General features: G+C 46.1%; 2 protein-coding genes across 2 annotated transcripts in view; one reads left to right on the top strand and one right to left on the bottom strand.

Moving 5' to 3' along the window:
* PIGF (phosphatidylinositol glycan anchor biosynthesis class F) overlaps positions 1-5412 on the top strand; it is a 34746-nt gene extending 29334 nt beyond the window's left edge. Inside the window, exon 6 of the mRNA XM_026486563.4 lies at positions 5102-5412. Within this exon, the coding sequence (XP_026342348.1) occupies positions 5102-5215 (114 nt within the window). The 3' untranslated portion in view covers positions 5216-5412. The remainder of the gene's footprint in view (positions 1-5101) is intronic.
* RHOQ (ras homolog family member Q) overlaps positions 917-25004 on the bottom strand; it is a 40628-nt gene continuing 16540 nt past the window's right edge. Inside the window, exons 3-5 of the mRNA XM_026486577.4 lie at positions 9427-9591; positions 9007-9102; positions 917-5772 (exon numbers count right to left, since the gene is read on the bottom strand). Of these exons, the coding sequence (XP_026342362.1) occupies positions 5617-5772; positions 9007-9102; positions 9427-9591 (417 nt within the window). The 3' untranslated portion in view covers positions 917-5616. The remainder of the gene's footprint in view (positions 5773-9006; positions 9103-9426; positions 9592-25004) is intronic.

Genomic DNA, 25004 nt, shown 5'->3' with positions numbered 1-25004 from the left:
GTGATAAAGAATACAGGGATTCTTAACCAGGAGTCTATAGATGGGGGTCTTTGAGCGCCTGAAATGGTATGATAAATACGTATAAAATCTATGGATCACGTTTGACAAGAAGGAAACATGAATCCTGTTAGATGGAGTTTTTATTTTTACTTTTTATCTATTTTTATTTATTTTTAGAAGGGGAGATAGGGCAGAGGGAGAGGGAGACAGAGAATCTTAAGCAGGCTCCACCCTCGGCACAGAGCCTGACATGGGGGTCGATCTCACGACCCTGAGATCATGACCTTAGCCGAAATCAAGAGTTGGACGCTTAAGTGACTGAGCCACCCAGGCGCCCCTAGATGTAGTTTTTTAAACCACAACTTAAAATTTGGGGAGGAATTTTTTAATAGGAGCAGCTTTAGAGATGGTCTGTTTGGGGAATGGTGGTGGTCTAGATTCTAATGACAACTTATATGTGTCTGTTAGGAATAGGGACTAAAAGATTATTACCAATTTATAGCTCACAGGTACTATGTGCCAGATACCATTATAGATATAGTTCGAAGAGCTGCGTAGTGTATTATCTCATTTAATCATTGCAGCAGCCCCGTCAGGCGGGTTTTACGATGCTCCTCATTTCACAGATGAGAAACCAAGGTACAGAGAGGTTAGGTGACTTGTGCGCAGTCACGTATTTAATAAATGGCAGAGCCGAGACTCAAATCCAGTCTAATACAAAAATTAGTATTCTTAAATCATTATTCTGTACTACTTAGAACATGCTTTGAAAAGTCCCAGCACTACATAGATACATCAGTAATGCCTGATCGGAAGAGAGCGGTGTGGTCTTCGGGTGGAAAATAAGCTTGTATAAACTGAAATGTTTTTCAACCAGCAATACCATGAATTTGTTTAACAGAGAAAACATACAAAGTTAAATCTATATATTATTTATTGAGAAATTGGTTTTTAGCTTAATAGGGTGAAATTGTTTTATTTCTGAGAGAAACACAACTTATTGCTGGTACCAGGTACCCAGACCCTATAATATTAGGCCTTTCTTAATGCTGAGTATTTGAAGAGAACACTGACCTTTTTTGGTTTAAGTGATGAAAAAACAGTGTAAGGAGTCATTTGGTTTAGAGAAAGGATAATGGTAGCACTCTAAGCAAGACACTTTGTTCATGTGATGTAGCCATTTGTTTTTTAAAATAGGTTTTTTAACAGTAATTGTAATGATTTTCCCCACTTGCATGGTAAATTATCTTTTGTCATACAACAGGGGTTTTTTTCCTTCCATTTAGTGGTTAAAAAAATTTATAGAAAACTGGATAAAAAGAAGACGGTCATTTTGGTGGTCAGCACTTGTGAAAGACTTCCTTTACATGAATGTCTTTGAGTTTTCTATTTGCCTTAAACAAAACAAGATGACCAGACGTAGCCGTCTCAGATGACGGTAAAACAAGATGACCAGACGTAGCCGTCTCCGATGACAGTAATTGGGAGAAATGTCTGTGGCGTTGCAGTTGGATTGTCTTCAGTAGATGATACCACAGTTGGTTTTGTTTTAAGCCTGTTTGTGGCATGAAGAATATTAAATAGAAACATCTCTATGTGTAAGACAAGTACCTAGTTTTAAATGGAAAAACCCCAAGATCTCATCATGAAAATGCAGGATGAAGCTAGGATGGTTCAGAAAGCCAATAGATCTGTTGCCATTATGTGTAGTTTTAAATGTTTTAAAGCAGTTTTAAGAAGGTTAGTAGGAAATTCAACATGAGAACCTTAAATGAAAGGAAATTCAGCGGGCAGCCTCCCCCAACTCCCTTCGGCTGCTCCTTTTGCCATTCCCTATCCTGGGAATAAAAAATCAGAAAGGTTGCCCTTACATGAAGAAATTCTCCTTTAAAAAAATGTGTCACCGTTAAGGGCTCCTTATTCCACGAAAGTCAGGCAGGAAAGCCTGATTCATCACTAGCAAATAGTCTTCAAAGCCAGTCCAACATTTTAGCTTGCTGATGGCATGGATTTCTTACGAACTGAATAAGTAGCAAGTGTTCTAAGCCTTAACCCCTTATTAGACACAACGTTTAAACTAATAGCTCATCTTGGTCTTCCACTGGAGGGAGGTGCAGTATGGCAACCGTTCAAAGAGCGTGCCTGTGACTGTGTGTGTGTGTGTGTGTGTGTGTGTGTGTGTGTGTGTGTGTTGGGAAACAAAGAGCCATACTGAAACTACAAAGTGATTCAAGTAGAATTTAGTGACCCAAATTGGAATTTGCCTATGATGCATGAGGGATTATTACTCTCGCTGCACTCAGACAATGCGCTTTTAACAAAGTGCAGGTGCGCACAGTTGGCCGGTGATCAGACTCACAGCATGAGAAACAGAGGAATGAGTATTATCCCAAATGTTTACATAGGGTGTTAAGTAAAAACTACTAAGGTAAGAAGTTCAATGCTTTACATAGATAGTAAACTATGCATATTATTTTATTTATAACCCCATGTGTTAAGATGGGACACTGTTAAAGTAACAATCACTTAAAAAACAACAACCAACAAACCAGTATTTAATTTGGTACTTAAGAGTAATAATTAAAAATCAAATGGAAGCAATGCCTAAAGTAACTAATTCACAATAAAAACCATTAAATCAGGCTCTCCTTATTGGAAATAAGATCATTCAACATGGGCTAACCTAAAATGTACTGTAGAGACAGAATAAGGGTACAAGTTAGCAAAGTATTAGGAATAAGATTTCAGGGAGCCCCTAAAATTACTTTTAAGAACTTCAGAACGGATTATATGCAAAAAAATATATAACTGTACGTTTCTTTTAAGTTCATTCATACATGACCTTATTTGAAGCAATGTGTTTGCATTGACTAGCAAAATTCATGTCAGGAAGATATTTTTGAAGTATTCTATTTCCCAGATACTTGACTACTTTGAACTAGTTGTTCCAGTGATTAGTCTCAATTTCTGCTGAAACTAAAGTCTTTAATGAAGACGTGCTTCTGAAAATAAGGCATTTTTTCTACAATCTGCTCATGAATAGAAAACAAATCTTTGGTTTTTAGTTAGGGTGGCAGGAAGAATTGAGTGCAAAAAGAAATACTAAGGAATCAAAGCGATGAAGAGGCTGTTACTAGGCAAGGGCAAACTGCAAACCCCATCAAGGTCAGTAGAGTACCTAAGGCACCTCGGGTTCCGATGAGACAATCATCTTTGCTTAGAGTTCTAATAATCTATGTACAGGATTTTTACCATCTTAAGAATGCGCAGCTGAAAAGGTAATGTCCAACGATGAATATTGTGAATAAGAAAGAAGAGAATCATAACAGTTGATAAATGGGAGAGACGCTGGAGGTCCTCTCCTTCTACCTCCCATGTTTAATAGATGAAGAAACTGAGGCCCAGGCAGGAAACACTGACACCAGAGTTTGCGTTTCCAGATTCCTAGTCCATTTCTCGTCGGGCAGATCAAATTCTACACTTTAACTTTCATTGGCTAGTAAACCAAGTATGAAAAGTTTCAGAGGTGAATTTGAAGGAAAAAAAAAATCCCTGTCATATCCCCAAAGGCGAGTTGTTAATGTATAATACTTTACTGTCTTAATTCTTTTATACCATGTGTTGGACAACTTAGTTAATATACTAATTGATTTATGCAATTCCTTTCAGTTGTATCTAAAAATAGCTAATAATTAATCGACCCAAATTAAATGAGAAAGTTACACAAAGATTCCATTTGCACACACATAAGGCCATGGTACTTAATACGAACCATCACTTTTTGGGAGAAGGAAGATATCCACTGTCCAGTCCAGAGAGAAAGATCCTGACTATTCAGTAGACTCTCCACTCTTCAATGGGGAAGATGATGCTTATATTTTAAAAAATCTCTACAAAGCTCACATACAAGACAGTACATCCTAGATTTGTGACTGATATGAGCATTTAAGGCTGTCATTTTCAAGTATAAAAGTTTAGTGTTCCATTACCCAATCTGTGCAAGAGACACAGCTATTAGCTCAAGTCATGGAAATTAACAGAAGCTCACCAAAGACATAAATAAATCATAATTTAGTCAACAGCAAGTTTAAATGTAGGAAAGGCTGGAGAAAAATTTATGGGTTAGATTATGCTTCTCTGAACTGCATTAATTTGTTCACATTGAAACTCTAACACTATTGTCTGTTGCATGGCATTTGGAACAAGGCAGATCCATAGCAGACCAAACAAGGAAGCTGAATTAGGTTACAGAACTAGTAATTAAGATGGTTCACCTCTAGCACAGTTCTGTGGCCTGATCCCCCAGAGAAAGTTTAGAAAAGGCTCCGGAATACCAAATAAGCTTCACAGATGAACATAATTTTTTTTTTTTAAAGCAGTCCCTTTCACCTAGGCACTAGCATGCACTGCTTTGCATGAAAGATCAACATTATTTACTTCTGGCTTGCTTGATGTCATATTGCAAAATGTAATATGGCCGGAGAAAACGGGTATTTAGAAGCCAGTGTTTCATTAAACTGACACTCTAGGTGTTTACATAAGTTGTAGTTCTAGAACTTCTGCTATGGTTCCAATACCTGTGTCTGAAAGGTAACATCAGTATTATTAGGGAAGCAGTTGCTTTGTTATAAATTCCATGTAACATGCTCAAATTCTAGGTCTGTTCTCTTTAGCACTACTTGAAGTTTCTCGTAGTTTGGTCAGCATACACACGTCTCAAGTCATCTGATATATAAGCCAAGGTGGAAATTAAAAGACAAAATTGCCAACTACTTTAGACAGCTGTATCGAGTCCAGGATTATGACAAAGTCTGACCCAGAATTTTAATTTGTAATTTTAGGGTGTATCTCATGCAGTTTGGGGAGCATCAAACTAAGTCTACAGTTGCCAGAAGCCTTGTTACAGTCGAATGTACATTAGCTAGGATGTGTACACGTTTAGTGTTCATGATAAACGCAGTTATGACCTTATTACGCTTTCGGCATTCTTTAAGAAAGCACATTAAGCTTTAATATAGAAATAGTTAGGTTACACTTAACTTGTGCTCAAGTAATAATAAAACAGTTACTCTTTTTTTGATCTCATACATTCTCTCCTCAGGTATGGCCCATCTCCTGTACGCTTGGAGCGACCTTTGGCTACGTGGCTGGCCTTGTGATTTCACCACTCTGGATATACTGGAATAGAAAGCAACTTACATACAAGAACAATTAATTGGAGCAAAGGGAGAAGATATTTCTTTGTGCAGATTCCATAAAGCCTGTGCGGAAATGTGTATGGTCTAAGCCAGGCAGTCCCATTTACAGCACTGGTTTTTATGTAGTTACAACATGGTGTGATTGTAGCTTTTTAAACTATGAAACCCCTGAGAGATTGTACCTTCTAGTTGAAATAAAGTATTTATAATAGATTGTGGCTTCAGATGCTCTTTGCCGCTTCTTGGACCTTTAAGAAACATTCTGAATGAATTTTATAGAATTCTGAGGACAGGATTTTTTTGTTTTCTTTCAAGTTTTAAACTGCTTCATTATTTATAAGAGGTCTGGGTATAGCTGTAGCATTTCAGATGCTTTTTGAGAGAAATGGACAGTTTCCTTGGCCACTGAAGATGTTTCTCACGTAATCAAACAACAGTTTATACATCTTGATCCTATTCTTTTTTTTACTGTGTGTTTCTTTGGAGTTAAAATGGCTATGATAGCCTCATCAAAAACAGTCTTCAATCCCTTCTGGGTTAAAGCCGAACATTCCACATAGCAGCATGCTCCTATCTGGGAGGGAGAAAAAGAAATCATAAACATATAAAATCTTTTTTACACAACTGGTATGACACAACACACCATTATAAGGAAAATGAGAAAATACAGCTATGCAGAAGGAGTGAAATCGTCATCCATCTTCATAAAACCCAGAGACAGCCAGCTAAAAAGTAAGTGTGTATCCTTCCATACTTACTCTATGAAAATTGATGTCATTCATCAGTCACTGGTTACCTGCCCTATGCCAAGCACTGTTTTAGGTGCTGGAGATAATGTCAAAGAACTGAGCAAAAAACCAAAGGCCCTGCTGCGTGATGCTTACATTTCCTTAAATCGTACTGGGGGAGGGGCCCGCCAAGGGAACAGCAGATGGTGGTGTGCACTTCAGAGCACAAGAGCGGGGAGAGGGGGAGTGCACAGGACACAGGCGGGAAGCTTCTCAACAAAGGGGTGTGAGCAGTGGGGGCTACCGAGGGGAAGAGTTTCCAGGCAGACGGGCCATAGATGGGAAGACACTGATGCGGGAGCACGAGTGGGGTGTTCAGGGAATGGTAAGGAAGCCAGAACAGCAGGAGAGAGGGAGCAGCAGGGAACGGCAAGTGCTGAGGCCCGCTGGTGAGGCAGCCCTGAGGCGGGGGTAAGAACTTTGGCTTCTACCCTAGGAGAGGCTCCATTCATCCATTCACTGGAAATTCACTGACCATTCTTGTTCGCCACATGAGAGGATACAGCACGGAACAAAACGAAGTCTCCCCGACTCTCTAGAAGCTTACATTTTAGAGGCAGAAGACCACGAGCTGCCAAAGGTAGACTGTCAGAAGAAATATGTGGTGTGGAGACAACTGGGGAAGGAAGATAGGGAGTGGGGACAGATCAGGCTCACTGAGAAAGTGACATCTGAGCAGAGACCTGGAAGGAGTGAGAAAATAATATTCTATAGGGAAGAACACTCCAGGCAGAGGGAGGGGCAGAAGTACAAAGCCCCCAAGGTACGAATCTTCGGGGACACAGCAAGGAGGCGAGGTCCTAGACTACAATCAGTGAGGGGTCTGTAGGCCTCAGAGTAAGGGCTCTGGCCTCTGGGACTAGCTGGGGAGCCACTGGAAGATTCTGAGCAGAGCAGCGAGCTGATCGAGCTTGTATTTTTAAAGACTCAGTCAGGCTGCTGTGTTGAGAACAGACTGCCATGGGGTCACAGACAGAAGCAGAAAGGTGGGTCAGAGCTGTTCTGGTAATCCAGGCTGGAGATGGGGGAGCCTGACCGGATTGAGAGGAGCGGACGGGGAGGAGCGGGGGGATGCTGGATAGGTTCTGAAGGTAGGACAAGAGGTTTTGCTGCAGGGTTGCCTGCACAGGAGGAGAGCGAGAGCAAAGTCGAGTGTGATTTCAAGGTGTTTGCACTGAGTAACTGGGAGGACGGGCACGGAGGGTAAAATGAGGAATTCTGTTTTGGACATGTTAAGTTTTAGATGCTTAGGCACCCAGATGGACTTGTTGGGGGAACAGAGTTTAGGGAAGCGGTCAGGCTGGAGATAGAAATTTGGGGATCTTCAGTGGCAGACTTTTCAAACCTAGTGAGGGTGGCTACAGAAGAAGAAAGGTTCCAGAAGCTGCGTGCTGAACCTGGGGCATCCAGCACGCAGACACAGGGACTTGAGACATGGAGGAGAGGGCAAGCAAGGTGGCCAGGTGAAAGGATTTTAAGAAGGAACCCACCACCCCAAATGCTGCCAACAGGCCTACAAGTGGGAGCCTAGTGTTTTGCAACCACTTTTTCCCCCCTTAAACTACATAATAAACATAAACATCTCAATAGCTGTGTTAGTATAAATTTTTAATAGATGCAGGGGCTTTTTTTTTTTCTGTTGCTAACAATGCAGCAACTTTGTAGCTGTCTCTTTAAGCACATCTGTAATCCTATTTTAAAGATAAATTCCTACAAATGGAATTGCCTGATCAAAAGGCATGACTTTAAGGCTTTTGCATATTATCAAGGTAGCTTTTACTCAATGACCAACAATACAAGAGAGTACCCATTTCTTTGCACCCCTGGAACAGTGGCTATTATAATTAATTTCTCTCTTTTTTTTGCCAATTTTATATGCGGAAACTGAACTTACATTTGACTACTAAGGACTTGGGACATATTTCCTATATTCAATGGCAATCTGTATTTTTTGGCCAATTTTCCATTGATGTTCTTAGCCCATTTTTCTATTGGGGTATAGATGTCTTTTCTGATTAATTTATATGCAAGGAACTCCTGTATTCTGAGTATATTAACCCATACGTGTTATTTTCAGCCATACGTGTCAAGTTTGTTTTGTGACTTTCAATTGTATCTCTGGCATTTGATGTATCAGACTTTTACGTAGTTAAATCACCAATATTTTTATTTACCAATTTAACCCTATGACATTTTAGAAATTCCTTCGCTCCCTGAGATCATGAAATTGAACACAAGGAATTTCTAACACTATTTGTTAGCGAAGCTATTTGTCTTTTGTTTTAGGAAAAACTGTCCTCCAAAAAGTTTTCTCGCTTTCTTCTGCCTCCTGATAGTACATTTAAAAAGACCTAATATTAGATTCTGTTTCCATAGAAGTCCTATTAAAGTCACATGTAAAAAAATAGAATCCAATCATGTTAGGGCCAAAGTGAGAGAAAAGTAAGCCTAGCTTCAGCCCAAGGGAGAACAGAAGTTAAAAGTTTTGTACATGTCACAGTGGTATATTTTTTAGAATGCTAATATTTTCTATCTTTCATAAAAGGATTGGAAGAAAATTCAACACATTTCTTTTCAAACCTAGCTATCATTTTTTGGTTTTAACTGCAGATTGAAACCCATAAGCCATTCCACCACCTACTCCGTGCTTTGGCACAGGAGAAACGTTTAAGAGATTTAAAAGGGCCTTTTCTAATGCCTCTTTCTACGGGTAACTTACAAGGAAGATATTATTGGCGGTGTCGCGCAAGTGTGAGTGCCTGGGCTCTGCGGTCAGGCCTTCCCTGCAACCCAGCTCTGCCGTCTATCACCTACGGGACCTGACACATTAACCTGACATCGCCAAGGCCCCGTTTGTCAAGTCAGACCCACCCGAGTAGGTGCGAGGATTAAATGAGAGAATGCATGTACAGCACTCAGCACAGTGCCTGGCATACAGTAAGCGCACAGAAAATGTTAGCTTCTATCATCACCCAAGCTGCTTTTACACTTATTTTTACGTTCTGTAAAGGTTCCGTTACCTCTTTTGCTAGTTTCTGTCCTTGTTCCACACAAATGGGTTTTTCTTTCATATCATTCAGTCTTGCTAAAGTTTTGGGGTCATCTCGGAGATCGATCTAATCAAGAAAGGTCAAGAATGTCCCGTAATGTTACAAGTCTTGAAAGATAAATCAAAGCACGTAGCCCCATTTAATCCCACATACCAAAGAAACGATTAAACAGATGAACTTCACTTTAAAAAACCAACTGGTGTGATTGCTTTCCTTTGGCACTACTTTTCCCAAATTCTTACTTTTCATAATAAATAAAATGTACTATAACTTGCAATTGAGATTAAACATGCATATCATTTGCTAAACCTTAGGACGATCTGTCGGAAAGCGACGCCACGAGATGGGCCAAAGAGACTTCGTAAATGGGTAAAATCAAAGCAGACGTACCTGAGTTCCTATTAACAAAAAGGGTACATTTGGTGCGTATTCCTTCAGTTCCGGTACCCACTCCTCTTTCACATTTTGAAATGAGGCTGGATTTACCACAGAGAAGCATATAAGGAAGACATCAGTCATTGGATAAGATAAAGGCCTCAGACGATCATAATCTTCCTAAGGAAGAGAGAAAAACCTCGTTAGTCCCATCTCTTCCGTTGACAAATAACAGGTGTGTGAGGGTTACAGGGTCGAAAAAGCAAAGTCAGGAAGATTCCACAAGCAGAAGGCGCGGCCCTCTACAGGAAACGAGATCATTCCATTTGTGCCCCTTATTCTTCCTTCTGAGGTTACCGGCGGGAGAATATGACCGTATCATTCACAGCCACAAGGAAACTTGGAGGAAATACATCGTGATTACTAAAGCTGCCCTAGAAACATTTTGAACTGAGACATTTGCACAACGAATTGATTAAAGCTGGCAGCTGACTCCTAGTTTGTAATGACTGACAGATGCTGACTGTGTGCTGCGCGCCGGGTCGTGAGCCAGACCGCTCCCCTGCATTCCTTAGCTTGTCCGCGGAACAGCCACATGACGTGAGTACCATTATCCCTGTTTTCCGCTCGAGGAAAAGGAGGCACAGAAGTTAAATAGCCTGTGGGCTGTACCACCAGGGGAAAGGGGACGGGGTCCGAACCCTGACAGTTTTACTCCAGAACCTACCCCTTAACCACTATACGTTTCACGGAGACCTTAAATCGCTGCTTTCCCTGTCGATACTGTTTTCTTAATTACGCATGCGTGCAAGTTTAAAGATAGAAACAGAAAGAGTAAATGCACAAAAATACCCCTCTCCACTTCAGTTTCCACTTCCTTCCCCCAAAGGTAGGTCTTTTCAGGTGTACCTTTCCAGTGCTTTTTCTCTGCATGTATAAACCTACAACTGTACAGAGGCAAACACCTGTACACGGAAGAGATCAAGCGATCCGTGTTGTTCTGCATCCCGCAGTATCTCCTGGAGCGCTTTCCAAACGAGAACACGTTAGACTACTATCTAATTTTATTTTTTTTAAAGGTTTATTTATTCCTTTTAGAGAGGGAGAGACAGTGGGGGGAGGGGCAAAGGGAGACAGACAAAAGCAGACTCCCCCCTGAGCACAGAGCCCGACACGGGGTTCGATCTCACAACCCTGAGATCACGACCTGAGCTGAAACCAAGAGTCAGACGCTTCACCGACTGAGCCACCCAGGCGCCCCTCGATTACCATATAATTTTAAACTGCTGCTTTGAATTCCACAGAAGGACTGTCCTATCAGTGGCTGTTTCAGGATCTCTCCATCACAAAAGGCAAAAGATTCTATTTTGCTTAGACTACTTTCTATGACACCAATATTCTGCTTATTTCCATTCTGGTGAGTGAACAGTCAGGGCTCCATTTTTGTCGCGGTTGGATTCTCCTCTGGTTTCAGAGAAGCTTTATTCTTCACCTTGGCCACCACCCCTTCACGGCTAAAACCGCATGAATGCAGAACTGAAGGGGTATTAAAGACACCTTCCGCTCACCGCTCAGCCGTAGCATTTCTCTCGAGGGACAATTTTCCTTTCATATCATCTTCTGACATTTTTCCTTTTCTTTAAAAAAAGATTTTATTTATTTAAGAGGGAGAGAGAGAGCACGAGCAAGCTGAGCAGCAGAGGGAGAGGGAGAAGCAGACTCCCCGCTGAGCAGGGAGCACCACACGGGGCTCGATCCCAGGACCCTGAGATCATGACCTGAGCCGCAGGCAGACGTTTAACCACTTAACCGACTGAGCCACCCAGGTGCCCCCTGACATTTTTCTTAAGAGAATGTTCAACCCAAGTGTATTCAAGTCTCAAACTCTTGACTTGGGAGTTAACCCTTCTGTTTTCCTGTGATGCTTCCAAAAAGCAAACTCCAGTCTGGATTCTCAGGTGCTGGCAATATTACAGGACAAGAGGGGAAATGCCGTCCCCAGTTTTCTTTACCCTTTATTTTTAAAACAGGGGCCCTCTAACTGGTTTTGAAGAAAGCAGTGCTCTGGCGTTCATGAATGGTGTTCATGAATGAAGAAATCAGGTCGCGTGGGTGTGGAACACATTGTACCCCAGCCAGTGACTTTACGAGGGCTACTATGAAAAAAAATGTAACACGTTTTTACAATTTCGTTTGAGTGTTCTGCAGTAGGATGGGTGCAGGGAATAAATAAACTTTCTACTCTGCTGCCTATTTCCAACCGCATGGCCACGAGGGGAAGCACGGGCGGCGGCGATCTGCGCGTTCTACCGGCAACCCTAGGCTCCCGAGCACACGTGTGCTCCGCGTGGCCAGGCAGTGAATGGGTGGGTGCTCTGGTTAGAAATCTCTCCTCTTCCATATTTAGATAGCCCATTTTCAGAGGATGAGAAACGAGGATACTATCTCATAGGATCCTGAGGAATAATGAAATCATGCAACAAAGGCACTCGGCTTCGTGCCAGGCACATGCAAAGAATTCTCCCGGCGCTTTAACATAAATCCTTCATCCCAGGGGAAACCGATTCTCCTTTTCCTCTGCAAATCCACGCACGGTCCCCTCTGTCTCACACCAGGGCTGGCTTCGCAGCTCTCTCGCGCCGCAGAGAAGAAACTCTTTTGTAAGAAATAACATTTTCTCCACTGGCACCAAAATACACAAATCGAACTGAGGTCTCTTGAGGACAGTATAATTTTCAGATCAATGAAAGAGAATGCTATATTACCATGGTGCTAATTAGTCACTTTGGAACTCAAGAGCCTGAAGACTATTTAAAATGTAACCAAAAAACAGAGAGAGAGAAAGAAAATCAAATTAAATTTTTTAATGAAAATTTTACTTTTCAAGCAAATTACCTCATTGGGGAAATAGAATGTGCACTCTTTCTCTAGAAAGGGATTACAAGAAATGAAGAGTAAATGAATGCAAAGTCCTCTAGAAATGCTTAATAACAGTAACACAAATATTCCATTCCATAGAACGTAAGCCTGTTGTACAGATTCCTTTCATAACCATAACTAATATAGACTTTCCTCAAAGAGAGACATGTGGGCACATAAGAAGGAAATAAGACTAATCATTTCTAGACACTTGTTAAATTGCAGATTTTGTCGGAGTAATTACACTGTGATGGCCTGAGGTTATAAAAAAAACCCAAAAAAAGACAAGTATGTTTACAACTCCTTGGAAGGCTGTGTTACTTCTTATGTCGGAACTATTAAAAATGAACGTCTGCCTCTTATCTGTGGCTAAATAACTGGCAGGTATTGTAAGAAGGAGACCTTTCTGCCTCTATTCAGCCTGAGTAATTAGAAGTCCAATAATAGATAGCAAATTAAAAAAAGGCAATTATCCCCTGAGCATGCTGCACCCTGTACCACGGTGTGCCACTGTTTATGCCCATCGCGCAGGACCCCGGGTGAACTTCACGTGCAGTGAAGATCTGCATTTGGGGGAGACACAGGCCGAAGCGAACAGCGCCTTTCATCTCCAGCTTTACACCTGACATTTGGTGACACAAAGGGAGGTGAATGTGGAGTAACAGCCCTTGCTTTTAAGTAGCCACTTAACCGAAGTCAGAACGCCTCCGAGCCGCTTCTAGCATCCTCCTAAATGACCTAATCCATTATGTTTTAGTTCAAATGTTTTAAAAAGGTAGATATTTAAATATTTCTGCATGGTCAGTGGAAACTTCTCAGGAGTAGAGAAAAGTGTATTAAAGACAACTGTCTTAACATCAAAACCATGAAATCTATGGTAAGCTGGGTCAACACGATTGTTGGCCGGCTTAGTAACAACTTTAACTTCTTTACCCAACTGGTGAAGTACCAGAGCTACCAATTATTTTTAAAGATTTGTCAGAGAGAGAGAGAGAGAGCACAAGCAGGGGAGTGGCAGACAGGGAGAAGCAGGCTCCTCGCTGAGCAAGGAGCCCGATGCAGGACTCGATCCCAGGACCCTGGCATCATGACCTGAGCTGAAGGCAGAGGCTTAACCTGAAGACTGAGCCACCCAGGTGCCCCAGAGCTACCAATTTTTCAAAACTGTGTTCTGAGAGCTTCTCCATTCTTGTTAAGAGTCTTTGATCTGTGATGACGGCAACTTTAGCCCCTGGAAACCATCACACTCTTACAACCTGGCCAGAGTCCGCCAACAAGAAGGGCCTGAAGAAACGGGCCCCGACAGGAAACCGGGAACTGCAGCAAACGCCCATCGGTCGGGAGACCCCTCTTCTCAGACAGCTCGGGCACCTGTGCCTGTGACCGCCCCTACTTCCGCACCACCTCGGACCCCTTCCTGTGGACCTGGGAGCTCCCTCCTCCTTTTGTGAATTCTGTGTAAAATCCATGTTTTTAGCAAGTGTGTGCCTATTTAAAATACCTCCCCAAAACATACAGCTGAAGCAAAACCACCCACAGTGGACGGGGTGGGCCCGGCCGTGCTCATTAGCTGGCAGGCTACCACACGCTGATCCCTTCACTCAATCAGCCAAGATGCACGGAGCCCAGAGCGCATGGGAGATGTTCCAAGGACACCCACGCAGAAAGGAAATGACGGTCCCCTCTGGAGCTTGGAGCTCGGTTGGGAATTCAGGATGTATACATAGAAAACGATAGTCATAGGGCGCCCGGCGGGCTCAGTCAGTGGAGCATGCGACACTTGATCTCAGGGTTGTGAGTTCGAGCCCCACGTTGGGGGTAGAGATTACTTAAAAATAAAATCTTAAAAAAAAAAAAAGATAGTCATATACGATTAAGAAAGAAACGGATAAACTAGAGCAGATGGAATATGTAAATGCTTCAACCAAGAAACATTAATAAGCACCTACTGTGTGCCCAGAATGGTGCTCAGTGCAATCATCAGGGCAATGAAGACAAGATTCAGATCATATCTGATTTGTAAAACACCCTATTGCATGTGCAAAGCTCTCTCATAGCTGTATGTCAAAAAAAAGGCAACAAGCTCCCATGGGCAGTGGTGTGCACGACGGGCCTGTGGGCCTCACCGGGGCTCTGTGGACCTCAAGGCCACAGCCTAGAAGACGACACCGGGGTGCCACACGCAGAAGTCCAGCACCGAAGAGGAAGAATCTGATAGGTGGAGAGAGACACAAACATTTCTTTTTTTTTTTTTTAAGATTTTATTTATTTATTTGACAGAGATAGAGACAGCCAGCGAGAGAGGGAACACAAGCAGGGGGAGTGGGAGAGGAAGAAGCAGGCTCCCAGCGGAAAAGCCCGACGTGGGGCTCAATCCCAGAACGCCGGGATCGCGCCCTGAGCCAAAGGCAGACGCTTAACCGCTGTGCCACCCAGGCGCCCCGACACAAACATTTCTAACAGTCTCTGCTCAGAGGGGGTTCACGGTAAGGGAGACAAACGTGGGCGGACACTTCATCCCAAGTCAGAACGGGGTAAATACTAAGAGTTACGGAAATGAGGCGATGCTAAGACAAGACTCAGGAGAGGCAGCTTCGAGTCGTGCCTTACCGAATGCAAAGGACTGGCACAGACACGACCCGCCAGCCACGTGGCTTTGGTCAACTCACTTCTCTCTTAGAGGCTTAGTGTCTCTGTGCACACACTGGGAGAATGTCAGGGACAAATGCTCTGAAGGCTCTCAAGGGCTCTAAGAATGGATTACACCGCCAAACCATCCGGGATGTTAGTTCGATTTAGGAAACAGTCATTTATCAACACCTACAAGAGTCTTCCTCTGTCACAACCTATCGTGAGAAAAAGTGGGACCACAGCAAAATAATTCTTTAACAGACAAGCCCCAGGTGTCCGAAGTCTAGAACAGCTTCTGACTCCTTTAGGAGATAGATGAAACGTTAAGACGACCAAGTAAGAATGGCCCTTGCGACTGGTGGCTTGTGGAACGGGAAGGGGCCACTCTGTCACTTCCAAAGTGCACAGTAGCAATCTCTAGCCGAACATCTGTTTCTAGTAAGAAGCCCAAAATAGGTATCAGGCATGGCTCTGGGAACGCTCCACCCCGCAAAGGGCGCCCTCCCGAAGCCAAGAGGCCACGTGCACGGCAGCTAGCTGCTGAAGATGAAAAGTGTTTTGTCAAAAATCCAACTTACAACCACTTCTGCGGTAATTCTCCATAATACTAGTCTGTGAAGCCCCGTCTCCTTTGTGTAGTTTTTGGGTCACCTTTTGAGTTCCTTTTGCATTTAACTCTATGAAATGAAAACACCACTTTTCAGTCCCCCCCAACCCTGCCCCTTAAAAATAACTCTGTTTTTCAAGGAAGCTGGGTTGGGTCCCTTTGGGGAGCGTTTTGTTAAATTGGTTCAACAAGCATCGCTGATGAGGTTACTGGACTTGCCCACCCTCTCCTGAAACTAAAGAGCACTGGGGGAGGAGAAAGAATTTTGTTAAAGGGCTATAAATTCCCGAGAGGTCAATGTTTTCAAAAGGTCTCCAAGTATTTGGCTTTAATAGTAGTAGTATTTTTTGATCTTTAGTTCGGTCGTGAAGTGGTATTTACAGATCACTGGCCTGAGAAGCTGTTAGTAAAAAATCCTTGAAGTTGAGGGGTTGGCTTCTAACTTTTGACACCTGTCATCTTCGTGTATTTTGGTTCATAATAAGTCAGTCTTCCAATTAATTTCACGATTATTTGAGAGCTAGTGAACCGGATCTCTGTTCTGTGTTACATCCCTATCTCCCTTTTGACCGCCTGACTGATCCTAAGTCCTGTTCAGATGGGCTGGAGAAAGAGGAGAGAAAATGAGGCGTGGGGTAGCGGGAAGACAGCGCTCTGTCTGACCGCGTCCTTGCGAACCAACACTTCCTCCCCTCCCGAGGGAGAGGCCTGCACTGGATGGCCACATCCCACGGTTCAGGATACTCAGCCCAACGCTTCTCGCCCTTGGGGGCAGCCCCAGTCACAGATGTAATGTGGGAGGAGGTTTCCACTGCTGGCTAAAAATCGAGCTTCAAGATTCTGTTTTATCTGCACTGACCCCACGAGGCAGAGGATCAAGACTTAGCTAAATATGGCCCTTCGGCGAGCTTCATTTCCCCATCTGTGACGGGAGAATAAATATAGCCTACACATGGGAAGATAAATGAGCGAGCCGGTCAAGTGTTTTGAGCTCTTCAGCACACACGCCTGGCTTTCCAAAAAAAGACACCCCACAACTTCAGAGCGGGTGCGATTTCTTTTGTGCAGTGAGATGACTTCCCTTGTTGTAAAGGATTTAGAGCCGAAATTCTACATTGTCTGCAGCTATGATTACACGTCTCTTTCCCGGAGACGGAGGTCGGCTGGCCTCAGGCGTGCAGAAAGAAGGTAAAGGTCGGGGCACACTTCCATGCAGGATACTCCTTTTCGGGTTTCCTCTGCCCAAATTGCATGGAGGTGGGATACTTGCTCATTCATTTGCCCCACCAAGTATCCAGCGGCGAGGCGCTGGGCACTGGGTAGCCTACGGCGAAAAACAGACACGGACTCGGGCCTCATGAGCTCGCAGGATAACGGAGGGAAGGCAGGTGCCTCTCAGCTCGGGCACTACTGCTCCACGTCGGGTCGGGGGAGCTTTTGATGTGGGGGTGTTGCTATTGTCAACATGAATGGGGGACCTCGACGGGCCTTTAGGGATGGGAGCCAGCGTGCTCTATAACCTGCGTAATGAAAAAGGGTCCCAGGTCCCGCAGGACTGGCGAGTGTGCTGCCAGGCGTTGATGAACGTGAAAGACCCTTTCAGAATTACCCGAATCTAGGGCCTAACTCTGTTGTAGATAAAAGCACAAAGTATTTGTTGCACGGTTTTCATGAATTTTCTAGGAAGGTGATTTCAGTGCAAACTGTAGAAGAAAGGAAGACTTGTACTATATTTTGTTCAAAACATTATAGGAGTTGCTGACCATTGTAGAAAACGGCACACCGCTGGCAATATCACTCTTCGCGTGCAACCGCCAGTAAACCGCAATTACGCTCGTCAACCTGGATAGCGGGGCGGTCACGGTCATTCCCCTGTAGGTGTCGGCCTCTGACTACTTATTGTGATCTGTGGAGCACTTAGCCCTGGGAACTTACGAATTTAATACCGAAATAAATAGTTTTATTGTGAATCGCTTTCCTTTTTATTCTCCTTCATAGCGTAAGATGTTACACTGATTTCAAATGGTGTGTACAGAACACGCCGTCTGTAGATTTCATTTGAGGATGAGGAACGGAGACGCGTTTGTTATAAAAAGGGGAGACGGGTCTGATTCAGTTGAGGCACTGAGCCAGGCATTTAACAAAATGAGACCCAACTGACGAGAAATGCAAATTGGGATAGTTGCTCTGAGGCACAAGAGCCAGGTACTAGGAGAGAGAACAACCAGGGAGGCCAGATTCAGGCTGGGGGGAGGGGGTCAGGAAAGACCGCTTGGAGGGAGACACATCGAACCTGAGATCTGGTGGCGAGGGGGGGCAGTTTAAGGAGCCAGATTCAGGACAGTAATGTGCAAAAGGCCTGAGGCAGAAACACCCTGACAGACAACTGAGGTCCTGGGAAAAGGCCAGAGTGACAGACAAGACAGAGTTGGAGAGGGAGCCATCCTGGCTCATCAGAGCTACTGCAATGGAAAGTTATGGAAAGATTCAGGGAGGAAAAAAGTCATGTAATTTGATTTCTTAAAAAGGCAACTCAGGTTGCTTTGTGGAGAATGAATTAGAGGTGGACAGGAGAGCTGGAGAAAGGCCATTACAGCAATTCGGGTGAGAGAAGATGGTAGCGTGGACCAAGCGGTAGTGGCCAACAGCTAGAGAAATGGGGGATTCTAGATCTACCCTGGAAGTGGACTCAGGCTTGGGCGAAGGGCTGGATGTGGGGCTGAAGGTCAGGGAGGTCTCTGGAAGAATCCAGGGTTCAGCCTGTGCTGCCAGATGGATGGATAATGTCTTGGACAGGGACAACGAAGCCTGTGGGTGGAGAAGCGCACGAGGGAGAAAACTCAAGAGGCCAGTGTTGGACGTGTTAAGCTTGCGATGTCAAGTACCCGGTCAGAAAAGTGTATGTGGAGGGGCTCTCTGGCCTTCTGAGCGCCAGACCCAGCTCTAGATGCTTCCATTTGGCTGATTTAGAAGCATCCCAAATTTGACATTCTGCACTACAATCATTTCTTCTCCCTCAAATGTGCAACTCCTGTGTCCGCCATATCGGTAAAAGATATCAGCACCCTGCCAGGCCTGAGCCAGACCCCAAGATGTCCCTGATACCCAGCCAGACAGCCCCTTGCCCAGCCCCTCACTGTCCTTCCCTCCCAGACTTCTTTACCCGGGCGGCTTCTACTCAACTTCCAGGCTTTGGTCTCAAAATCTCTGCATCCAACAAACCTTCTCTGAACCCGAAATTCTGATGAAGCCCCCACCGCCCCTGGCTTCCTCGGTAGCCGGGGCCCCTCCCGCCATCTCCTATCTCACGCTGTGCTGGAACTGGACTGCCTCTCTTCTTATCTCTAGCCTCCACAGATCCCTTGAGGGCAGGGGACAGTTCGAAGGCTGGCTTACAGTAGCTGCTTATCAAATCCTCGCCGAATGAACGAGGGCGGTGAGTGGGAAGGTGGGAAGGTGAAGATCGCCGCTTGCACTGGGCTGGCCACAAAGCTGGGGAAGGGGGATCACGGGTCCGATTTCTCCCGCGACGGGCTAATTGCTCACATTGCCGTCACCGCCTTCGCCCAAGAATCAAACCACCTCCCGCGATCAGGGTGATTTTCCTGCGATGCACCGAGGGGTCCAACCACCTGCACGAACCACGGGGGCTCTGAAGTAGTCGAGCCAGACTGAGGCACTTTCAGCATGTTTAGCTCCTGCTACTGCTCTCCACCGCCTTTCCTTCGTCGTCTGGACATTTGTGTCACCCGGGTAAGGGGGAGAGTGTTGACTGTCTACCCAGCAACCTCCTACTTGCTCCCTTCCGAAACTGATTTCGTTCAGGCCCATCTCTCCTCCACCCCTGACGTGCGCCTCCAGGGACTCTGAGTCTGTACTTAGCTAAAAGAATTCCCGGTTAGACTAAGCCAGTCATGGAGTTTCATTCGCCACTGTCTGCTCAAACCCATTGGTTCCTGGGTGGGCACGTGACCTAGCCTGTCCATTCAGAATGAAGTAGCCCCTGGATTTTCCGAGGGGCTCATTCCCCGCCCCCAGGGTCATAGTCATTGGTGCTTGGATGGGTGCGGGACCTAAGAAGTCCGATGAGAATGGAGTATTCTCTAGATTATCCAAGGTAGCTACCCCCTCCTCCGTCTTCTCCTGCTGCTCCTCTTCTCTTTCCTTCCCTCCTCCCATCCACCCCCATCAGTATATAAGGATTTGCCACCCACTGGCCCCATCTCTGCATCTCCCGGAGACTGTGTGCGGATTCCCCTCTGCATCAGCCAGTGCTGTGGCCCCGGAATCACAGGGGAGTAGCGCTACCCCAGCCCTAGCCACACAGAGGGAGGCATGTGTGAGTACCAGGACGGGCACTGCGGGGGGGGGGGGGGGCAGCCCTCAACAGCGGGGGCTGGGGGGACCACACGTGAAGCACAGATAGCCCACACAGAGCTGGGAGTTACCGACTAGCCGAACCCAGGGGAAACACCAGCTTCCTCGGCTGTGGACTAACACCTGCCTTTCTCTGCCTTTGAAGACACTTATGAAGCGTGAAGACACTCACTGACATAAATACTTACTCCGGGGCATTTAATGTACTCGGAAGACAAGCAGCCGAGCAGCAAGGGAAGACCCCAGGTACCACACGCTGATGAAGCCTGAAGTGCTGGTTTTCTCCATGCCCAGAATGAGGCAGCCAAACTTCACGGAGGAGTGAAACCATGACTAACTTGGAATCTGAGTACTTGAACCACACTCCTTGGCCAAACATACGGCGCAATCTGCCATCTGAGACGAGGATCGCTTCTGGGCGGGCAGTGAAAGTCAGGACAACCTAATGTGGTTCACAAATACACGTTCACGGTACAGACCCTTTAAACAACACATACGGTTTATGTTGGGGCGATGAGCAGTTTTGCCACTAGATCGAGGTGCGGCTTGCACAACACCGTGAATGTACTAAATGCCACTGGATTGTACACTTTAAGATTACATTTATGTGTGTCAATTTCACCGCAATTTCAGAAATACACACACAGGTCCACAAGTGTGCAAAACCGCACACGCACACACACACACACACACACACACACACTCTCACAGAGATTTCTCTGAAAGTCAGGGAGGTGCTGCACAGGACAGAAACACCCGAGGCATCAACCGCTCGGGACCTGAGTTAGATCCCCACTACACTCCTCCACCGTATGCAGCACGGCTCCCCCCCCACTCCACTGTCCTGCATCCCTTCCTTCATCTGTCCCCCTGCAGCTCTGGACTACACAAGAGCTCCCAACAGAGCTCTTCCAGGCCCAGGCCCGTGGCACAGAACCGCACCGCCTGACTCCAGCCTTATTTCACTTCCCAGCCCCAAGAAGAGCAGCTTGCTCCTGCTTTCACGCCAACTCCAGCTCTCCCACTGACCCTGCACCGTTAGTCTCTGAGATAGGGCAGCTCCCACTTCACAGAGGAGGAAGCCGAGGCTCAGAGAAGCTTATCCCGCGTCCCGAGGCCCGGGAGGGTGGGGCGGAAGTGAGGCAGGAATGCCAGCCTGACAAGGGCTTTAGGCCCCACCTGGCCCCTTTGTTTTGACCAGGCTGTAGAGCAGAGGCTTTGGACACAGACTTTCTCAATCTCTGAATCACAGGCTTACTAGCTGTGTGGCCTTGGGCAAGTCACTTCCCACTTCTTCCCTTTCTCTACAAAACGGACCAAGCTTTGGGAAGACTGAATGAGAATGAGCTACACACAGTAGGAAAGGCTCTTGGCGGAAATGGGGGCTGCTGGCTTATGACCATGCCCGTGGGGCTCCTTCTCCGCTCAGTTTCAGCCAGTTTGGGGCAGAGGAATAAACAGGTGGCAAAGGAGGCCTGAGGGTGAATCGACTTTGCGAAAAGCACACTGAGAACTGTTGCTGGTTTCATAAATGCCTATGTTTGTGGCAGGCAAGGACTGAAGTCAGGCGTTTTACCGAAATTGTATTGCACGTGGACTGTGGCACAGCGGCCGTGGCCTCGCAGCCGCAGGCAGTTTTCAGTGGCTGGCTACGAAATGGTAACCGGACACACGTTTGCACCAGCAATCCCGCGTGTTCCGAGAGGCTCAGCCAATCCCGAAGCAGACGCTCCCACTGTACAGAACCTGGCTGGGGAGCTGGGACATGTGCGGAACCAAACGGAGAGCCGGGGAAGCGAAATCAAAGAGACGGAGCACTCCAGGGCGACCGGGAAGCTGGCAACAACGAAATTCGGGGAGAAAAGCACCAGATACGTGGTCATTCCTGTGGTTTCAGGTGTCCATTCTCTTTCATGTATCCTCACGGGACCCTTGGAGGCAGCAGGGGGGACAGGTACTGTGACCCTGCCCTCCCTGGCACTGCGGACAGCAGCACCGCCCAGGGCACGAGGTGAAGTGGTGGGGCTGGCGGGGGCAGGGGGGGGTGCGGTTCTCAGTCTTAGAGATGTGGGCCCTACGGTCTGGCCAGATTGCACAGGGGCCTGCGAGGTGCCCCGCTCCGAGCCCACCCGGTGCTCCCCACTAAGGTGAGTCCTGTCGGAGCCCCTCGTCTGGCTGGTCAACCCCTTCACTGTGTGTGTCCTGTGCTGCCTGGAAAATCACACAGCACACCTCTCCCTTCAGGGAGGCACCAGCTGACTCAGGCGGTCTAGTAAGACACTGGCAGCGGGCAGGGGGAATGCCCTGGAAGACTGAATTACAGACGTGCAGCCACAGGGCCTGGTCTGAGGTCCAGCGTCGCCGCTCAGGGGCCGTGAGTGTATCGTGTAGGAGCTCAGGGTTTCTGGGTCTGTTTTCTCATCCATTAAAGAAAAAAAAGGCGGGACAGTAGGGTAGTATCACCTACCACCTAAGGTCATTGTTATGGCTGAATGGGGTCGACAAGTGCGAAGAAGGCCTCGAATGTAGGCACAAAATTAATGACAGGAGACGCATGTGCTAAGTGGCACAGGAATTCAGAGGGGAGACGATTCGTCCGCCCTTGAGGACTAGAAAAGACTGCATGGAAAAATCCACATGACCTAATATTTCTCTATTAGTCTCCCACTGTGGCATAGACCTTCAGAAGGCTTCCCTGGCCCCCCACGGCACCCCTTCAAAAGTCAAGCCCTTTAGCCTGGTGTTGGAGGCTAGCCACAGCTGACATCAAATTCCCTCCCTAACTCATGTCTAGCAGCTTCCCTGGTGACCACCCAATGGAGGCAGTCTGCTTCTCTCCCGTGCGTCTCCTTCTTTGTTTTCTCTTGGCCTGGGATACCTTGTCCTACCTGTGTCCCCTCCTCACCCCAAACCCATTCACATGTGCCGTCTTCTCCCCTAAGAAAACTGCCCATCCCCAGGGCTGGAAGTGCTCCTGCCCGCTTCCCACCGTCATTTATACCTGTAGATGCAGTGAATAGATCAAGGGAAACTATGGTAGGACACCCCAATAATCGGACATGAGGCTACATCGTGAGAATTAGATTAATGAAAATCAAACCGTAACTGTCGTTAGTCATCTGCAATGTGGGTCACACTGGAGAACACCCAAATCTAATCAAGGGGACTGGAATGTAACTAAGGAAACCTGTAACCTAACACAGTATGTTTTGGCCCGGCTGAAAAAGAGGTTCACTGAAAAGCCGTGGTCTGTACAGACTCTGCACAGAGTCTAGCAGAGGAGAAAACGCATAATTAGAATATCAGTGTCCACCTGCCCTGCCGACGGTAAGCCCCTGGCCGTGGTGGGCACAGACATCACAGTCACGAGAAGGCCACGGTCTCGTGTGGAAGGAAAAGCTCATCACAGGGTTCCAGGACCCAGATAAAATATAAAGTCCCTCTCAGATTTCTAATTCTGGGTGCTCCAAAGCCTCCATCCCAAGCAAGCTCTTCTGAATTCATCTTCCCAAGTCCCTTGATGCGAAGGAAAGCGACACTGGAGAGCAGGCACCGCAGAGACTATCCATCACTATAACCTGGTTCTTCATTTTTACGTTTTCTAGTTATATTAAAAAACCGGGATGACTTTAGTTAAATCCCAGCCAACTGAACACGTGCATTTATCTCTGACTGCTCCAAAATCCTCTAACATTATGGTAATTTTTTAAAAAAAGGCATAAAACCACAGAGACAAAGCAAACAGGAAAGGAGACAAGAGCAAAACAATTCTAGAAGCTGGGAGGTAGAAGAATGAGTGGGAATTGGCGTAGCAGACGCAGGGGGGCAGCAATGAGGGGAAAGTAGGAAGCACCCCATGTACAGACAGAACCCCCGAAGGTGTGGGAACTCAGCGGCCTATTCTCTGCAGGTGGACTGAAGCTGGAGCCCCAAACAAGGGGATAAAGTGAGTCTGCTTACGCAGCAGTTAAATCTCAGATTGCATGCTCTACCCCGGTCAGCATTCTCCCAACCCTGACAAAAGGCAGGGGTAGTTAGTGTCTGGGAAGGGTAGAACACAGAGGGTTCCCTGGATGGGAGGACACGAGGTCAGGACACGTGCTAAAAAATTAAGACCCCTCCTCTGCTCCCTGCACTCACCTCCCGGAACTGTGGCAGCCGTGCATGAACCCCTCGGACAGGAGGGTGGACGAGTCTTTTCTAAGGAATATGAGTAGCCCAAGGGGAGAGGCCAAAGTCTGATGTTACAGATTCCCCAATGAAAAGGCCCCGACAGACCACCTCTAGCAATGGTTCTCAACTGGGGGTGCCAGGGGTAGTGAGGGGTGATGTTGCCCCAGGGGAACATTTGGTAAAGTCTAGGGCCATTTTTGATTGTCGTGACGGGACTTGGGGTGCTACAGGCACCCACCTAGTGGGAAGAGGCCAGGGGTGCTACTAAACATCCTATGATACCCAGGACAGCTCCCCACGACAAAGAATTTTCCAGCCCAAAATATCGAGAGTGCTGAGGTGGGGAAATCCTGACCTTCAGTAAGGACCCGAGTCAGCCAGCTTCACTCATCCAGAGCTTCCCACAGGCCCCAGTGCCACCCTCATAAAAATGAGTGGAGCTCTGAGGAATGACCATGAAAGACAGACCAAAATGTGATACTATGCAGGGAGGCAAAAGCTTGGAATAACTGTCATTAATATCCTCAGAGAAATCACAGAAGACAGTCAATCAAAAAAGCAAAACAAACCAGACTTAGAAGATGCCAAAGGGGGAGGGGAGGAATGCCTAAAGAACAGGAAAAGACTCTTAAAAATTAAAAAGAGAATCACATTTAAAGAAATAATAGAAGGGGTGGATGACAAAACTGAGGAACTCTCCCCAAAATAGAGCAAAACAGAGAGGGAACAAATATTTAAAAAAAAAAAAAATTAGACGACCAGCCCAAGAACTCCAACGTTTAAATACTGGGAGTTCTAGTGTAACAGAAAAGATTAACTGGAAATGAAGAGATCAAAGAAATAAACCAGGAAAATTTCTCAGAACTTAAGGACATGAGTTTCCACA

The sequence above is a fragment of the Ursus arctos genome, unplaced genomic scaffold (genome assembly GCF_023065955.2).
Source record: "Ursus arctos isolate Adak ecotype North America unplaced genomic scaffold, UrsArc2.0 scaffold_8, whole genome shotgun sequence".
NCBI lineage: Eukaryota > Metazoa > Chordata > Mammalia > Carnivora > Ursidae > Ursus > Ursus arctos.
Note: the sequence above shows the minus strand (reverse complement) of the source record. Positions and strands in the feature narration are given on the sequence as shown.